Consider the following 20,002-nt stretch of genomic DNA (forward strand, 5'->3'; position numbering starts at 1 on the left):
GCTATTCTGACTTCACACACAGAATATTCACCACCCTCCTACTAGAGCACAGAAATTAAAGTTATGAAGTGAGAGAACTAGAAATGGTCACATTTGGGAACTGCAGTATTGTTTGAGGACGAAGGCTGGCTATTTGCTGGCCTTAAGCCACACTACACACAGTCTAACTGTAAAACTGACTCCTGATGCTTAAACAAGAACAGATGCAGTTCCATGCAGAAAGGCACTCAGACTTCCACTGGTATTCTTAGCCATGACTGGATGGCAGATCCCCTCAGAGCTGAGCTTTTACATTACAACCTCATGGGATAATCTCCAAGAGCAGGCTCTGTTGGTGGTTTCACATTGCATGAGCTGACTTTAATTACCAGCTTATTATACAGCAAATTTCCCCTCTCACTCTGGAAGAGGAGCAGCTCACAAGAGCTTACGTTAGCGTCAATATCCTTCAGAAACAGTACACCTCTACCTCGATATAAGACGGTCCTCGGGAGCCAAGAAAATCTTACCGCGTTATAGGTGAAACCGCATTATATTGAACTTGCTTTGATCCACCAGAGTGTGCAGCCCCGCCCCCCCCGGAGCACTGCTTTACCGCGTTATATCCGAATTTGTGTTATATCGGGTCGCGTTATATTGAGGTAGCGGTGTAGTTAACGTTTTTGGCAGTGCTTTTATTACAACTCAGTTTTGTTCTGCAAGTTAATATGAGAAAAATCACAGTATCTTTGAAGTGAACCCAACAGAATCTGGTTAGCATCTGATTGTTCTCGGGGGGGGGATCTGAGGCCTTTACACCGAACTCGGGTCGTGCCAAGGGGCCTTACAATGGGCGTACATGTGAGCCAGGCCAATCCTGAAAGATTCAAATCAAGTGAGGTTTTTTAGTGTCACTTGCACAAAGCTTTAAACCTCCTTATGCTGCCTTTCATTTTGCTGAAACTTGGAACTTCTCAATACTGTGATCAGTTGTGTATTTATACCATAAATCCAGGAAAACTGATTGAAATGAGAGCAAGTAGCTTTTCCTGATTTAATACCTCCCCCCAACCAAGAGACTCCTGAAGGACTAGCCAGCATTATGCTCAGATGAAGCCATCAGTCCAGAGTTTGTTTTCTGGTCTGGTTATTAACTCTGAATTTTAGCCTTCAGCACTGATAAGTAGCATCCACTGAGGGAATAATTCAGATAGCCAGCATTCACTTTTGAATCTTTCACTTCCACATCCTAGGAACCTGGAGGACACTTCATTATGACTCAGGAGAATACAACATGTAGATATTTGAAGTGCTGGAAAAGTCTGAAAAGCTTAGCATTATTAAGAAGAAACCCTTCCAATGCCCATTTTAATGCCCAGTAAATTTCTGGTTTCAGAGGGAAAAAAGGAGTTAATATGGCATGTGTGGGACTGCAGTCACTTTGCAAGATAAACATTACAACTCATGATAGCATCAAGTTTGCATGTGCAATTTTAATTGTAAAATAAGAAGTCAAGCAGTAGTTAATTGCCATTTATTAGATGAAGTGCTCTAAAGAGAGTTTTCTAGCCACAATGAGAAGTACTATAGTCTCCAAAAGGCTTAATATAGCTGATGGAAAATTAGGGATAAGAATAATCAATCCTTTATTCTTCCCTGAATGACAAATACTTCCCGAGAATAGCTAGTGTTTCTAGTGCACTTGGCATATTATACAACTGAAGCAGAAGAGAAGACAGATTGAGCCCTCAAAGTCAACAGCTCCACTAGGAAAAAAGTTCTGAGTAACATTTCTGAAATTCAAGTAGTGACAGAAAAAGGTCGAATGAAAAGGCAATTCCTTCCCATGGTAAGTGGTTATGTTGATGTGTATTGCCCTCTCCCTCCAAAGGAGCTTGTCTGATTTGCCCCGGGGTTAAGAAAGTGCTGTCTCCTGGCAACAATACAAAGAGAACAACCAGGCACCTTCAGTTCTACTTTTATTTTCACTTTCAGTTAAAAACAAACCATTGTTCTTTTAAAAAAGAATAATCCATTCATTTGTGATTATAAAGTGCATTTTTTCACCTTGAACTTTGTGTACAAAAACATTTAAAAAGACACATGCAAAAACAGCTTAACAAGGCACTTCCAGGCATAAAAGAAGGACAGCAATGCCTCACTTCTACATTCCGATTGGCGAAGAAAAGTGTGAAAAGGAAAGCTCCAAGAAGTTACCTTTTTTATGTTTTCGAATCATCATTGGTCAAAGAGTCAGTTCCCAGCACAATGTTAACGTGTATGTCAAAACTTCCACAGCTTTTTCCCATCCACTGCAGTACACCATTGCTTCCATTGGCTGGTATGCACGGGCCCCTTCACTGTACCACCAGGAGGAGGAAATAAAAGCACACTACTACTCATGGCACTACAGACTCACACATCACTGTTGCATTTTAGGGTGTCATGGTTAGGATTCTAAAGGTGTGCTAGAATGTGTTAGCTAAAAGTACATGAAGCAAGCTGTATACTAGATTTTTAGAACATATTAGCTAAAAACAACCATACCTTTAAATCCTAGGCAAGTTAAACCCTTGACTCATTCACAGCCCAGCTTTGTAAGTCAAAGAACGATTTTAAACCAAACCTGGATAAGTCTTTCCTAAAGACAACTTTACGGAGGACACTATTTAACTTATCAAACGGAAATTCAGGAAACAGACTTTTCAAATTAGTGAATGAAGCTTGTACAACCCATGTTTACATACTCAGACACACAGTGTCAATTTAATGCCTGATATTAGTGACTGAGTACAATAATGCTTTCCACAGCCCAATACATTTATTGATGCAAAGATCAAAAAGCTATGCATTCCTCCTGTAAGTTCATTGTTCTTACTTAATCATGTCTAATAGAAGGTCAGATACATCATCTCCTAAAATTATAGGACAGTGCAGAAGTGTTTTGTACTGTGGTCTCCAGAATTAAAGAAGTGATGTTTTTAAAAGGAATTTTGAAGAATAGCATAGCCATTTGCTTCTTCCTGTGCCCTCCCAACACAAATACTGGATATGTGCCAAAAATATAATGTTTGTGTTCTAGAAAAAATAGAATATCTGGAAATATTAAACCCCATTTGAATTATTCCATTTAAGTATATGAAATAAGTTATTCTGCTCAAATAGCAAGACATTGGCTTAACGATTGCAGTGAGTAATTTAGCTACATTCTCTCTGGCAGTACTAAAATGACTGTTCTTTGCAATTCACCACACCTCCAAAACAAGCCATGGTACTCTCCCCTCTACCGCAACAGATCTTCCTTTTCAACAAGAGCAACGATGGCATCTCATGCCCTTGAGACATCCATTTTCTTGGGCAGAACTACATTTTGTATGGAAATAGCACTGAAGGCAAATGTGTGCACTTGATTGTGATAGCTTCTACAATGTCAATACAAGATACAGATGTGACAGCTCAGTATGTAATTACAGTGCAAGTCTGGTGTTCTAGCAATCTAAGTGAACCCATTCTAGCATGAAAACAGTGAACAAAGAGCTACACATCCATTCTAGTGAGACAAGTTTTAGACAAAACTGTTGACTTGGATTAATACAAATTTTCAGAACTTTTTAAAAGCTAGCAGTCACATTTCAGAAACCTTTGTAGTTCAAGCCACTGCTGTGATATTGTATACAAAAAAGTTCTGAGCCAAGGCACTCACACTGCACTAAAAAGTTATTTGGGAGACTAAGCTGTCTTCACAGGACATGACAAGCAGCAGCAGTGAGGTCTGTTTATCAAATTTCAAACCCACTACAGAAACAACAAACAAATTCACAAACATGCAATGTACTTACTGTCCATGCACACTCATGCATGAACCCTTTGGCACCCGGTTTCCTAACAGAATGAAAGCTTATTTTACATTAGCACTAAAAGTAGGAGCTGCTGCACTCCCCAGGCACAGTAAGGCAATTAATAGAGATACATATCGAGAACTGAATGGCGATCTTTCAGCATCTGCAAGATTAAAAATTAAAAAAAGAAAAAATCCTCAGTGTTACTCCCCAAGTAGTTCAAGAGCGCCAGGGGGGCTGGAAGACCTTCTGGACATATTAACAGTTGCAGACAAAGCTCTTCCCCTCCAGTAAAAATGGTTTTTAAAACACTTGATGAGTCAAAGGATTTAACCCCAAAGCTACAAGGATACTACACAGTTCTAAAGGAAAAAAAATTCAACTCCTCAACATGGGCAATCCCTATGAATTTACTACACAAAAGTTATATTAAAAAAAAAAAAATCTTACAGATGAACTGGTGACTAAGCATACCAGTATCTTCCCATAAATGCAGATATCTCCTAATATGGCATGAGGCGAAGCTTCTAGTCATGGTTATTGTGTCATTTCTAGAATCTTTTCCATCTCTAACAAAAAGGCTCCAGCACAGTAAGAAGGTCAGAGAAAAGGGACATTCACATCCCCCTCTTGCCATCAGAAGGCTAGTTTAGCTTGAATATCTCCTGTCATGTATAAATTACCTGTCAAATAGTCTTCGAGCAAAGCCAACTTGCATAGTGCTACAGAAATGGTAGAGCATAGTTTAAAAAGCCTCCCTCTTTAAGATACTCAAGCATGTAACAACCCTAATGTGCAACACAAGACACTACTACATACCTAAGTGAACAATGCAATCACTGAAGTAGTAAGTGTTTAACTGGAGGAGATTAGCAGCATTATACAGAAGAGGACTAGCAGCACTGGGCAGAAACTCCAGTGAGGTCTCCCATTCTGTCAAACTGTTTCCAAGTGTTGAATCTGGGGGGTAACTATCATGATGCAAAAGACACTAGTTTAGCTGGTATTAAAACCACTTGCGATCACAGAACGTTACAGTCATCTTGCTTTACCCCAATGGAGCTTTGCAGAGCCATGTAAAGTGTCATTTACCCAGGCCTTTAGCAAACTTCATGTTCAGGCCAATTCCCAAGCTTGCAACAGACACAGCAACAGTTAGAGAATCAAGACTCAGTTCCTCCATTAGTAGTAAGGCCCTAGCTTTTCATACCCCGAATAGCTAGGCCACTCAGGAAACAAGCCATAGGAGCACCTCGGACTTCCAAACTGATCAAAGGCAATGCCAAAATCAGGTCCAGCCTGAGGCTGCGCGACTTCCCGAGCAGATTTCAGTTCAGACTGTATGATCCTATAATTCAGGCCTCTGTTGCTGTCCCAATACACTTTCCCATCACACTCGTAATACACTGCAAACTCGATTCTTTCATGGGATTGAATTCTCTCTGGCAAGCAGATATCAAAGGAAAACGTGTCCTTGTCTGAACCTGCATAAGTGTCCTTGACATATTGGCATGGATAGTCTGTGAAGCTTTTCCAAGTGTCGAATGTCATCCTTATTCTCACAGTCTTCTCAAAAGCAAGATTCTTAACCTTCACTGTGCCCACAATAGCTTTATCCTTTAGCATGCAGTTTTCCAGGCAGACAAAATCCGTCTGAAGGCGATTTCTAAAGTCCAAGTAGTCTGCAGAAGGCTGTACGAAATCCAAGACAAAGTTGTCCCTCTCTACTGTCGTCAGACCCACAATATTGTCTATTAACTCTGTGATGTTGAATGGAATATCTAACGGGTCATCAAACTCTGAAAACACTTTAACCATTGTCAGAGCCAAGCCTCTGCTATCCGCAAAAGAAACTCTCTTTTTCACCCTATTTCCCTGGAGAGATGTTGCTGCCTCTCCAGGTTCATTGAACTCAGCCTTGCTGTTCTGAATGCAGGGACGTAAGGGTTTGTTTGGCTTTGGAGCGATTTTACAAGCAAACCTCTCTCTTCTCAAGGGTGGAGAACACAGATACAGCTGCATGGCTATGTCCACGGCCATTGCTGGTGTAGGAGCAAAGTAGTCCAGTATTCTGAAAGAAAGAAGGGGGAAAAGGTGAGTTTTCATCACATCATTATATGACCCAAAAGGAGCATAAGCAAGCAACAAGAAAACTTCATTATGCTGGGACACAAACTCCTTTTGAACTTCAATTTCTGCTACATACAGTCAGCTGCTGACTAGTTTTTTTCTGGAGCACACCTCGCCCCCTCATTCCCCTGCAATAAAATATTATCAATGACAAGCGTTAAAAGCAAAGCATACAGAGAACGAGAAGAGTAAACTGGGTTTTTATGTTGCATTTCCTCCATTCTAACTGCATAAACCATTTTGTTTGTTAAATACCGTGCAGAGATCAACCATTTTTAAATGAATCCACGCTGTAGGACCATGACTAAAAATATTTACTGGCCCAGGGACTATTTCTTCTACTCTGTCATGGTGTTTCTAGTTATGATAGGTTGCAAAACACTAAACCTAAGTATAGTGCTTTACTCCCCCACCTCAACCCCTTAAAGGTTTTGCTGTATTATGATTAAATGAACATTGGAAGTTAATGTAAAATTTCAGTAGTTTCACAAACTTAAATACAATTAATGATATTATATTTCTGCTGTGGTCTCCTCCCCAGGAGAATCTGATATTTTCTCCACTTCATTGGGTAGCTGTAGCTTCCTTTACATGTAGAAACAGGAACTGCATATTTCATCAGAAGTAGCAGTATGGAACTGATACGACCTCTAGAGGGGACAGAGCCACAGCAGAACCACAGACACTAGACTTTATGATAACTTGAAGAGTTTGTCATAAGAAATGACAAAGTTTGGTGTCATCCCCCAAACTTCAAAACTCAGGTTATTTCAATATGCTTCCCTCCTCAGACTCTTCTGGCATGATTTTGAGCAGCCAATGTTCTCATGAACACTGGGGTTAGAGATGAATGCCTTACACATGATACTCAGATCTAGCTCTGGTCTTGAGACATGGCCAAATGGTAATATGAATGTGATCCTAAGGTTTGATACTATTATCTCATGGGCTACCGACACTAAACAGATGGTGCTCAAGTTTTCCTGCCCCAACCAATATTACTTTATAGCCATGGTGATTCAGGAAATAATGGATAAATACATATGTATAAATACTCATTTTAAATGGTCACTGAGATGAGCAGTGACATTTTGGCAGGGGACCGAGCAGTGTAGCATGAAAGTATTCTAGACCCAGTCCCCAGAAAAGGCTAGCAGATACAGCAGGGTACGTGCAGCTCCACAGGATACGTGCACTTAATGGTAAAAGGAATTACATTCAATTAAAACCAAAGGGACCTTTAGCAAGCTAAACATGCTATTAAAAACAAAACCAAACAACCAACCCCTGGTGCCAAGAGCCACCCCCATCCAAGCCACATCCCGATCTTGCAGAGTCTCTGCTGTTTGTGTGCTCACCAGTATCTGGCCCAGGGTCCCCACTGACTGAACTCCAAGCCCCAAATTAATGCCACCTCCCTCAATCCAGGGAGTCGCCCTCTCAGCCTCCAAGCTAAGTGCTAGGCAGCACCCCACTCAGGAAATCAATTGATGCTGGCCCCACACAGCCTTCTGCAGCAAAGCAGGTGCACCAAGGACTTCTTCCTTCCAGAGAAGGCCCCTGCCAGGTCCAGAACTGGGCATGGGGAACCCAAGGAAGCCCCAGACAGCCTGAAAACCAGTGCCTGCAGGCTTCTTGTCCACCACTCAATACCAAGGTCCTGTTGACACCACTCCACCAAGCAGAAAGCATTCAGGGTGCAGGTGTCTCCTGCCAGGCCTCTAGAGAGCCTCCCCTCCCACAGGTAGGGCCCCCTACCATTACAGCAGGAATTTCCACCCAGGGCAAAAAGCCCCACCTGCCACCATCCACTAGAGCCCTTCCCCGCCCACAATCCTCGGCCTGGGTGGCAGGAACTCCCTGCCCGGATAGCAAAGCAATGTTAGTGGTGGGGGAAGGCAATGTCTCGGCACACGTATAGAATACTCTACTGGGGTGGCTGCGTATCATCAACGGGTCCCCTCTTCTAGACAGTGTCATTCCCCCTTCCCTCCCCCATGTCTCCTGCTACAGGGCATTTGGGAAGGTAGCCCCCACCTACTATAAACAGCAGCCACCTTCCTTCCCCCACCTAACTGTGCAAAGATGGTAGCACTGGAGCTGTGTCTGCATCATTCTGTTGTTCACACTCAGGTTCTTCCCTGCAAACATCAGAATTGGAAACAATTGTACACTGACAGCCTATTGCCTAGATTCGAATGACACATGCATGGGCAAAAGTCCGACTTGCTTGGGATGAACTGATTGTTCTCCGAGCCCTGAAGAATACAGGATTGATAAAGCACGATATAGCCCACTGATTTTATTTAACACGCGATTTAAAATGAAGAAGTTTTCCTTAAAAAAGAATAATAATAATATTTCAGTGACTCCTCTCCTGCCACTCCCAAATCAAAATCTATGGGTCAATCTCTAAATGAGACCGCAGCATCACAACAGCGGTTGGCTAAAGAGAACCAGGGATAAATGAGAGATCAAGGCTGCCAACAGCTATTTAGAACCTTAGTACCTTACAAGTACAATACTCAGGCCAAGAACTATGCTCCTGACAGAAAGCTGTCTACACATCAGCCCTTCTTCAGAACAGCATCAAAATATTTCATCTGTAAGTTGCATTCAACAAGGACTTCTGTTTATTCAGAATGTGTGTTGAGACCTTAGTGCAAAAGTGCACTCCAGCGACCAGCTCCTCCTCTGCTTCCTCATCATAGCCTGACACAGCTCAAATCCAACTAGTGTCGCAAACCTCACAGAACAGCGTTAAATCCAGGTGTGCATTCTCTGCTCTGCTGTACATGGTCTTGACAAGCCTCTACTTACAACATGAAGCTACTGTTTGTATATGCTATTTCATCCTGCAAAACAATACAGCCACAAATATTCACAACTGCCTGTCACTTCAACCAGTCTCAGATGCATTACAGGGTCATGTCTCATTACAGTTAAACCTCTTTAGTATTTGAGAAAACTAATAATTGCAGCCTCAATGTCCCTGGCAATATCTGGATAATGGAGCATATACTGTATTATTTAATAAAAAGGTATTCTATCAAAAAGCAATGTTGGGACATTCAACTTCAGGGTGTTTATAGAAGTCAAACCTCATGATGCATCCTATTTAAGCCATTAAAAGTCACAAGGCCAGATCTACTGAACTGCCTGCAATTTTCAGTTACGATTTTATAACTCAGGAGGTGAATTTTTGCTCTGGATTGACCTTGGGGCACTTGCTTCAAAGTCCAAGAATGCTGGGTGGGACTCTGTTGAACAACCCTAAAAGGAATGGGGAAGCTTTTCATTTAAGTCAGAGATTTACAGTAAGGCTAATGAACTGTCTCAGGTTTTAAAATATTTGGATCTTTAAAAGTAATTCAGTGAATAGCTGTTACTGGAAAGATGCCCACAAATTCAGCTCTGGAAAGCACAGGAAGTGTTCAGCTACAAGAATGCAGGAAAAGTGTGTTTAAAGGGACACTGACGACTTAATATCTTCATTCTTTTAAAGAAAGTTTGAAGTTTATTTGCCTAGTTTTCAATACCACCCCAAAGACTTCGAAACTATATTACCCTGCCAGTTTCACCCTCTTCTCTGAGCAAATACTAATGCCCTTTCTCCCACCCCAACTTTATAAGCAAACATGTGAACAAAACTGTTTAAATCCATGTTTGTCAACAACCTCTGATGATATTGGTACAGATCCAAAAATAAGGTTTGTTAACTTGTTAGCCTCCTCTGCTAGCTGTCTGCAGCATAACATCAAACATTAGCAAGCATCTTGAAAGCATACTGACAATAAACCAGTTGAAGACAGTTTTACAGGTATATTATATGCTGTCTGTTAGGTCCAGAAGAGGAGGCAGTTTATTCTAAGTGAGGAAGTATTATGCTAGTACCAATCAGCTGTCTTCACTTGGGCCAGGTATATACAACAAAGTTTTGATGGCATATCTATGTTGGTCGGGGTGTGGAAAAAAACACCAACCAAACAAAATCACACAGCCAGTTATGCTGACAAAAGCCCTTGTGTAGACACAGCTATGCTGACAGAGGAGTAGGCGAGGCCTTGAAGTACAATTGATGCATACATATGGTCTCTTGAGAAGTTCAAATACCTTCTCTTTTCATCCTCTCAGAAAAGGGGAAGATTGTCTAGGCCTCTCTTGGGCAGCTGGAACTACCAGAGAGCCTGGAACAAGAGGAGAACAGAAGTTCTGAAAACCCTTCTCAAGGGCTTGGGACCTATAGCACCTCTCTCCTAGATGTAGCTAGTACAGAAGCTAGAGTTAGACAAATCCTTCACTTGCTCCAACATCTCTTCATTTATTGGAAGGGCCCATTTAGATTGTAAGCTCTTATAGGGCAGGAACTCTCTCTCGCTATGTCTATGTACAGTGTCCAGCATAATGGGGCCCTGATCTCATAAACCTCCAGGCACCAGGGCAACACAAATACAAATAAATTACTTTGGAAAATCCAGCCATTATTTAGGTATCTAAATGGGAACAGAGCTCTTCTGGGAGTCCGGCCCTACAGTGATGTTAGTCAATGACCTGTAGGAGAGCAATGGTGCAACATATGCCCCTCCTCATGGGAAATCGGCAAACAGTAGGTAGGGTAGCTGGCAATGGGCTGAATGCCATTCTAGGTATAGCATAACATGAAGCCAGTAAAATGAAGCTCACAATTGCACGTGATGAGCTCCAAGCACATCCTGACAGAGACTAAATGGCCAACAAGGCTAAAAATCCTACTACTATCAATGAACAACTGATGCACAGCAAAAACTAAGCTCTCAGAAGAGGGACCAGAGTAATCTGAAGCAACCACACCCCTTTTATATCTGCAAGAAAGGAAGCACTGTAACAAGGGGATAGGCAGGGTGTGTCAACAATGTCAACACTGCTGCCAGAAAATGTCACGCTTGTACTGCTGCAGTGGAGGAGACCATGCAGACAATGCACTACGCACTCTTGGCTCCCAGGCACCAGAGAACCCACTACCGCCACTTTGACTTCTCTGCCAAGCAGCCCTGCAGAACTTTTTGGAAAAACTTTTACTGACGTGTCTAGGAGAAGCCAGTTTGAACAGAGGCAGCATGCAGGTTAGAGTCTCAAAGTTTGAAGAATGACTGTGGGGACACCCCTTCTATGAAGGGGGGAATTTACTACTGAGGCTGTGTCTACACTGCCACTTTCAGCGCTAAAACTTTACAGGGATGTGAAAAGACACAGAAGTTTTAGCGCTGAAAAGTGCCAGTATAGACAGCGCTTTATCGCCGGGAGCTACCACCCCTCATTCGGCAGGTAGTATAGACATAACCTTCGTTTCTACAGCACTTACCACCCCGGAACAGAGGTGCTTCAGTTACAGGTCATTAAGAACCAACACAAACAAAAACAGTAAATCAAATCCTGGACAAAATAAATGGCATCTCGGATTGTGGCCTACAGGTCGGTGAACTTCACCCAGAGACTTTACAGGCATTGATTTTCAAAAGATGGAACTCTCAGAATTACAGAATTACTGAAATTTGGGCCATGTCTGCACTAGAGACCTTAGAGCGGCACAGCTGTACCAATGCAGCTGCTCTCCTGTAAGATCTTCTGTGTAACCGCCCTATGCCAGCGGGAGACAGCTCTCCCGTCGACATAATTAAACCATCCCCAACAAGCGGCGCTAGCTATGCTGGCGGGAGAGCATCTCCTGCCGACATAGTGCTGGCTGCACCACCAGCACTTGTCGGTGAAACTTATGTTGCTCAGAGGGGTGTTTTTATCAATACCCCTAAATGACATAAAAATTATACCCACAAAAGTGGTAGTGTACACAAAGCCTTAGATTGTGATTGCAAGTACTTCTCATCCACTTTACCTATTCTAATGAAGAATTCACATAAGAATTCAAAGCCATTCAAGGTCTTTAAAGGTTGTCACCACCTACAAGCCCACCTGCAAGTGAGCAGAAAGCCAGAGCAGTGACTCTGGGTGTTATGTTCATGCATGCCTATCTGCAATGAGGCGGAGAGGGACAGGTGTGTTCGAGAAGACCAGTAGTCTTCCCGTAGGCCTGAGGACTAGTCCTATTCAGAATGTAATACAGCAGTTAAGCTTGACGGTAACCAAAGCATCTGATCACTGGGAGGTCTGCACTAGCGAGTAATGACTGCATATCTCCTGGCTAGCCATAGATGAAACACCATAGACCATCCGTGTCATCTGGGAACAATGATGAATCTAGTGAGACCCAGAAGTTACAAGCCATTCTGGCAAAGAGCACAGACCCTCAATAGATGATCAGACCTCCAAATACTTCTCCCTATCAACAGTGACTCCACACAAGAACAGGAACAAGGTGAAACCCTGCAAAGACACCACATGCAATGGCAATCCAGCACGCTTTCAGATGCCTCAGAAGGAGCAGTCGACAAAGTGAATCCCTTAAGATCCTACAAGAGAGGCAACAGTAGAACATAAGAGCGGCCATACTGGGTCAAACCAAAGGTCTATCTAGCCCAGTATCCAGTCTTCCAACAGTGGCCAATGCCAGGTGCCCCAGAGGGAATGAACAGAATGGGTAATCATCAAGTGATCCATCCCTGTCGCCCATTCCCAGCTTCTGGCAAACAAAGGCTACGGCCACCATCCCTGCCCACCCTGGCTAATAGAAATCGATGGACTTATCTTCCATGAATTTATCTAGTTCTTTTTTGAACCCTGTTATAGTCTTGGCATTCACAACATCCTCTAGCAAAGAATTCCACAGGTTGACTGCGTTGTGTGAAAAAAATACTTCCTTTTGTTTGTTTTAAACCTGCTGCCTCTTAATTTTATTTGGTGACCCCTAATTCTTGTGTTATGAGAAGGAGTAAATAACACTTCCTTATTTACTTTTGCCACACCAGTTATGATTGTATAGACAGTTATCATATCCCCCTTAGTTGTCTCTTTTCCAAGCTGAAAAGTCCCAGTCTTATTACTCTCTCCTCATATGGAAGCTGTTCCATATTATCATTTTTGTACCTTTTCCAATATATCTTTTTGGGTGACCATGCACGCAGTATTCAAGATGTGAGCATACCATGGATTTATAGAGGCAACATGATATTTTATGTCTTATTATCTATCCCTTTCTTAATGATGCCCAGTGTTCTGTTAGCTGCCATTAATATAAAAAACTACTGGCAGATCAAATGGACATGCACTGCTAGATCAAACAGTTGACACAAGTCTAAGTTCCACACTTAGATCTGAACCCAAATCAAAAGAATCAAAGAAGTGAACGTCTGTCAGGGAAAGTGTAATTATAAATGGCCCTGCCCCAGCACAGGGGGCTGGACGACATGATCTCTCAAGGCCCCTTCCAGCTCTGCATTTCTTCAATTCTCTAAGGCCTGGTCCACACTAACCCCACACTTCGAACTAAGATACGCAACTTCAGCTACGTGAATAACGTAGCTGAAGTAGAAGTACTTTAGTTCGAACTTACTGCAGGTCCAGACGCGGCAGGCAGGCTCCCCCGTCGACTCCGCGTACTCCTCTCGTGGAGCAGGAGCACCGGCGTCGATGGTGAGCACTTCTGGGATCGATCCCAGAAGATCGATCGTTTACCACCGGACCTGGAGGTAAGTATAGACCTACCCCAAGTCTGTGGAATCCGAGGGTTGCTGGAACTGGCACATCACCTTCCCTAAAACCCATCTGCTACTGTGGGAGTGAATCTGGCAGAATCAACTGTCCCCACAGTAGAGATCAATTGCCTATAATTTGGAAACTGCCATTGCTGTGACCCAAGGTTGCTCCACACCTTGGAAATCAGACTAAAGCAGGGGTAGGAAACCTATGGCACGCGTGCCAAAGGCGGCACGCGAGCTGATTTTCAGCGGCACTCACACTGCCCGGGTCCTGGCCACCGGTCTGGGGGGCTCTGCATTTTAATTTAATTTTAAATGACGCTTCTTAAACATTTTTAAAACCTTATTTACTTTACATACAACAATAGTTTAGTTCTATATTATAGACTTATCGAAAGAGACCTTCTAAAAACATTATTACTGGCACACAAAACCTTAAATGAGAGTGAATAAATGAAGACTCGCACACCACTTCTGAAAGGTAGCAGACCCCTGGACTAAAGCATACAAGTGCTCTAAAAAAACCGGTTTCTCCATTCCTCTAGATACTGTAGTTGAAGAAAAATTGTCTTGTTCTCAAGCCTAAATACTAGAATTGGGCAAATTCCTCCTGGGTTGCCATATTACAAGGGCTGCTTACGGCAGCCACGTATGCGAGGCCAAGTGATTTCCCTTCCGAACCGGTTTGCGAGGGTTCACAGCTAAGCCATTTTAGCTCAGCGGCACTAGGACTTGCCGGCCGCGAGCGGCGCTGCCCAGCAGCTGTCGGCGGGGCTGGCAGGGGCGCGGAGCCGCAAGGGGCTGGGGGTTAACGCTGCCCAGCGGCGCGAGTGGCTGCCGGGGCGGGCGGTGCACGAGAGGCCGCCGCTGTGGCGGGAGGCCCGCGGGACCCGGGCTCGGGAGGCCCGAGCTCCCCTGTCGCTGCCGGGTTCAGGGACCCGGGGCCAGGCTCAGGCTGTGCCAGGCTCGCCCGTTCCCTGGGGTCCCCATGGCCCGCCCGGCGGGGCTGCGAGGCCGCCCCCGGAGGGACCGGAGCGGGGCGGGGGCGGGGTCCGGGTCCGGCCGCGGAGCTCCCCGCACAGGGCGGGACTGGCCCGGCCCGCGGGCGCCCTACCTGGCGCGGCGCATGGGTCCGGCGGCGCGCGCTCAGCCCGGCTCCGGCGGCGGCGGCCCGAGGCTGCCGAACGAGGCGCAGGATGGCGGGGGCGGGGCGCAACCGCGTCGCGGCACTCAGCCCCCGAGCTCCGGCCGGCCCAGACCATCCCCGCCGCAGCCAATGGGAGCGCGCCGAACCCGACCTGCCAGCCAATGGGAGCGGAGTTTCCGCGTGACCTGCAGCAGCCTAGCTCGTGAGCACAGCCCCTGCTGGTGCTTTGCGGAGCAGCCCCGAGACACCAGCCCCTCGCTGGGCTGGAGCGGGGCAGCCCCTCCCCCCAGACACAGCCCCCTCCCCCGCTGGGCTGGAGTGGGGCAGCTCCTCCCCCCAGACACAGCCCCCTCCCCCGCTGGGCTGGAGTGGGGCAGCCCCTCCCCCCAGACACAGCCCCCTCCCCCGCTGGGCTGGAGCGGGGCAGCCCCTCCCCCCAGACACCCCCCCTCCAGGCTGGAGTGGGGCAGCCCCTCCCCCCAGACACAGCCCCCTCCCCCGCTGGGCTGGAGCGGGGCAGCCCCTCCCCCCAGACACAGCCCCCTCCCCCTCTGGGCTGGAGCGGGGCAGCCCCTCCCCCCAGACACCCCCCCTCCAGGCTGGAGTGGGGCAGCCCCTTCCCCCAGACACAGCCCCCCCCCCGGGCTGGAGTGGGGCAGCCCCTCCCCCCAGACACAGCCCGCCCCCCCCCCCCACGCCAAGGGACCGGGAGTGTGCAGCTCCTCCCCCACAGACACAGCCCACCCACCATGGGCTGGGGGTGAGCTGCCCAGAGGAACAGAGCGATCCCCTGGGTGTGGGCCCCCTCCTGCAGCCAGGGGTTGGAGCGGGGAGAGACGCCCCCACGAGGGCTGGGCGAAGTGGGATAACTGAGAGGGAAGGGCCAGCCTGAGGGATCCATGGGGACCCCTCCAGGGAGAAGCCCAAAACTCCTGGGAGAAGGGCAGACGCCTAGGAAGAGGCACTGCGACAGACCGACCGGTGCCGCCGCCTAACTTGGCATTATTCCCGTGCAGCGCAGTCACCTGCCAGTGCCAGCTACCTTATCTCAGCGGGCTCCCCTCGTCTAGCATCTCCCTCCCAGCACTTCGCTTCTGGAGTTTCCATTTCACCTTTCACAATGAACGTGGCCAGGCTTAGTTCGCTTCCCCCCAACCCCTTCGTCCTTTGTTATCTGATCGATCAAACACTAATTCCTGCAGCTTCTCCAAGAAAGGGGTGCTGGAGTGAGGAGTTGGGGAGGGGAAACCTTGCTTTCCAAGCCTGCTATGAACACAGGACAGGAGAGCTACTCTTTCTATTGCACAACATTTACACCCAATAAAAAGATAATCTTAACTAAATTAGGGGATATAAACGAGCAATTAAGCAAGCACCTTACAGCGCTACATTAGAAATAGTAGTAGGGCTTGGCTACACTTGCGAGTTAGAGAGCATTAAAGCAGCCCCGGGCGCCGTAGCTCACTCCCCGTCCACACTGGCAAGGCACGCAGAGCACTCTAACTCCAGGGCTAGAGCGCTCCTGGTACTCCACCTCAGCGAGAAGATTAACCGTTGGTGCACATTGGCTAAAACGCCCGGGCATCAGTGTGAACAAGGTGTTGTATTACTGCGCTCTGATCAGCCTCCGGAAACATCCCATAATCCCCTTAAGTCAAGTGGCCACTCTTGTCATTGTTTTGGATTCACTGCAGGCATGCTGAGATGCCCTTTGAAAGCTCCGTTTCTGACAGCCGGCTGCTTATCTGCTCCGAGACAAAGCAACCATTACTGTGGAATGCTGTGTGAGAGAGAGAGAGGTGCGGGGGAGGAGGGTCTGTTGCTGTCTGAATTTACAAGACAGCATGCTGATATGCTCTCAGCCCCCCAAAACCCCACTCTCTCTCCCCCCCACATACACACAACACACTCCCTGTCACACTCCACCCCACCCACCTCATTTGAAACGCATGTTGCAGCCACTTGCATGCTGGGATAGCTACCACAATGCACTGCTCTCTGTGGCCATTGCAAGAGATGCTAATGTGGTCACGCCAGTGCACTGTCAGCTGTCAGTGTGGACAGACTGCAGCGCTTTCCCTACTGCACTTTATGAAGGTTGGTTTAACTCAAAGCTCTCTACATCTGCGAGTGCAGCCATGCCCGTAGAGTCAAACGTGCTTTGACATGCGGGTTTGCCCTGAAGATGTAGGACCACATTAGGGGGAGTGTAGCTAAAGGAGGCTAAACGTACTTATAGTACAGTATAGCACAGCCTTGGGAAATGTCTACATTGAGCCTTCAGTTAATTGTTTAGTAATTAATTCAAGGTAGTTATCACATTTGTAAATATTAGTTTGGACACTCCCCAAACATTTGTTCCGGGGGACACAGATTTGCTTTACCCTAGATCAGTTTTAGCAGTCAATTAACTTCAGGCAAAACCAGCGTTGACAAGCCCACTGCTGTGTCTTTACCTCTGCAGAAGATGGAAAGTGTGTCCCTACAGTGCAGTTGTTGCTGAATTGATACCCGCTGCAATTCATACCACTGATGTTGTGCAATTATAGTTTAGGATTTCAAGGATTTAAAGATAGTTATGGAAGTTATAAGGAATTAGAAAACCATTTGATCTATTTACCAAAGCACCTGCAGATCCAATTCACAGCAGTTGAAACAAGAGACAAGAGTGAATTCTTACTCCAAAAGCACTTTATACATATTTTGTTTTAAAGCTAGCACCAGGGCCGGCTCTAGGCACCAGCGTTCCAAGCATGTGCTTGGGGTGGCATTTTTTAAGAGCCCTTTGGGGTAGCACTTTTCAAGGGGTGGCACTCCAGCTTTTTTTTTGCTTCGGCGGTGGCACTCCGGCCCCTTTTTTTTTGCTTGGGGCGGCAAAAAACCTGGAGCCGGCCCTGGCCAGCACAGTCTCATTAGTTTTCCCCTGCCCCCTCTTTGTATCTTTCAACAAACAGGTTTATTTTGGATTCACTTGAAATAAGATGGCCTAGATAAGGATCTTCATCCTTCTTTCTGGGCAACCAGTGTATTGTCCCCTTAACTGTGTCCAATGGTACCCAGAAAAGTGAGTCATTTTCTGTAGAAGATGCCAGTTCTGCTTCAGTACTCAAGCAAACAATTCACATCTTGACACCTCTTTCCTCTCTATTCCGTGGAAGTTCAGGTGCACCACATCATTAATGTGAATTCCTGGAATACTTATTTGCCTGGGAGGTGAAGGAGAGCAGCACAACACTTAACCACTGAAACCAGTGTAACTCAGTTGACTTCAAATGGAATTATTCCTAATTTACACTGCTGTGAGATTAGAATCCAGCCCATAGGTAGGTGAGGTGAGGTGGGGTGAGGGGGAGAAGCTCAGAACTATACACTGCAAGGAGTACTGACATGTTAGCTAGGATGGATTTGAAAATGACTATTGTTATTGTTCATGTTTAACAAGTATATTATATGTAAGTTTTTATAACAAGCCTAAATATAAATGAAAAGGGACAAACCAACCAATTGCCTTTTAACTGAAAGGAAAGGCTTTTTTGGACTGTGAACTCACAAGAGTGGCCTGTCTAGAATGTTTTGGTGGTAGGGGATGAACAGGGAGAGAGGAGCCATCGCACATTTGTGGATCTGATCATTGCATGGAGTCTTCCCCCTTCCCCCTCCCCAAACACACCAAGGCCCCAATCCTGGAGTGAACTCCCTGTGGGTGCAGCAATCCCACCCCCAGACAGCTCATTGCAGGATTCTTAGTAAACATCTTTCCCAATTAATGTTACAGTATCTAACAGAGACACTATTATGATGGTTATTTATCTGACAGAACTACCTAGAAGCCCCATTGTTGCAGGGACTGTATTACACATATTAAGAGAGAGTCTCTGCCTGAAGAGTTTAAAATCTTAATAGTAAGACAAAGGGCTGTCTTGCACCTTCCTGTGAAGCATCTGTTGCTGGTTACTACCAGAGACTAGATGGACCACAGTTCTGATCCAATCTGGCACTGCCTGTGGAAGGTGTATGTCAGTGTGGGACCTTAACACTCCTGGAAGAGACACAGCAGATGTTCTCCCCAGCACACAGCCCATCCCATTCTTTTAGCGATATCTAGCACTGCTGGCACAATCAGACATCCCCAGTGCTCATACATCAGGAAAGCAAGATCTGAGATGTGGCTGCCCCTTACATGGCTTTTGGGTTAAGAGGTCTTGCACCCTTCCCCTTCCATGGGCACCCATTCAGGGCTAGCCCACTCTAGCTTGGTAGCTGCCAATGAAGAGACTCAGCTACATTAGAGCTTTTAACATTCAGGGATAAAAAGCTGCACTCCTTCCATGGATATGTGTTTTTAATTAACTTCTAGTAGCACACACAGCCATTGTTATGACCTGACTCCTGAAGAAATAAATTACAATTTCACAAGCATAATCTACCAGCTAAAAGGATAGTGTTGATAGGAGCAGCTCTAGAAGTCTCTAACTGCTAGATAAGTGCTGAGATCAAATTCAAAGAAATCAAGAGGAAGCCTGCGGGCCCCCCAGTAGGCTCAGCAGGGCCCAGGTGACCACAGTGTTGACCTAGCAAGACATTTAGGCATAGCTGGGTTTGTGATGACTGGGAGAACCGTATGGTGACTTGCCTGCCTGGTGCGAAGGTTGCGGATCTCTCGAGGCATCTAGACAGACTTATGTGTAGTGCTGGGGAGGAGCCGGTGGTCGTGGTACATGTAGGTACCGATGACATAGGGAAGGGTGGGAGAGAGGTCCTGGAGGCCAAATTTAGGCTGCTAGGGAAGAGACTGAAATCCAGGACCTCTATGGTGGCATTCTCAGAAATGCTCCCAGTTCCACGCGCAGGGCCAGGTAGGCAGGCAGAGCTTCAGAGTCTCAATGTGTGGATGAGACAATGGTGTAGAGAGGAGGGGTTTACATTCATTAGGAACTGGGGACACTTTTGGGATGGGGGGAGCCTATACAGGAGAGATGGGCTCCACCTAAACCAAAGTGGAACCAGACTGCTGACACTTAACATTAAACAGGTTGTAGAACAGTTTTTAAACTAGGAGATGGGAGAAAGCCGACTGCTGCAGAGGAGCATGTGGACTGGACAGAGACTTCTCTTAGGGGAGAGTCTAATGATAGAGAATCTCCAGGTTATAGTCAGGAGCAGAGGATGGAAGAGGATAATGTAAGGGCCAGATCAGATGATAAACATTCACATAAAAAAGAATCTGACACATCAGAAAAGGGCAGACAAATAAACAGTGACAAGTTTTTAAAGTG

General features: G+C 46.0%; 1 protein-coding gene across 1 annotated transcript; it reads right to left on the reverse strand.

Annotated features, from left to right (window-relative positions):
* Positions 1-1,941: 1,941 nt before the first annotated feature.
* PPP1R3B (protein phosphatase 1 regulatory subunit 3B) lies at positions 1,942-14,794 on the reverse strand. The gene is made up of 2 exons (XM_054030019.1): positions 14,694-14,794; positions 1,942-5,889 (listed from the first exon to the last, which is right to left on the reverse strand). The coding sequence occupies exons 1-2, from the start codon at positions 14,705-14,707 to the stop codon at positions 5,001-5,003; spliced, it is 903 nt and encodes a 300-aa protein (XP_053885994.1). The 5' UTR covers positions 14,708-14,794; the 3' UTR covers positions 1,942-5,000.
* Positions 14,795-20,002: the final 5,208 nt, after the last annotated feature.

The sequence above is a fragment of the Malaclemys terrapin genome, chromosome 5 (genome assembly GCF_027887155.1).
Source record: "Malaclemys terrapin pileata isolate rMalTer1 chromosome 5, rMalTer1.hap1, whole genome shotgun sequence".
NCBI lineage: Eukaryota > Metazoa > Chordata > Testudines > Emydidae > Malaclemys > Malaclemys terrapin.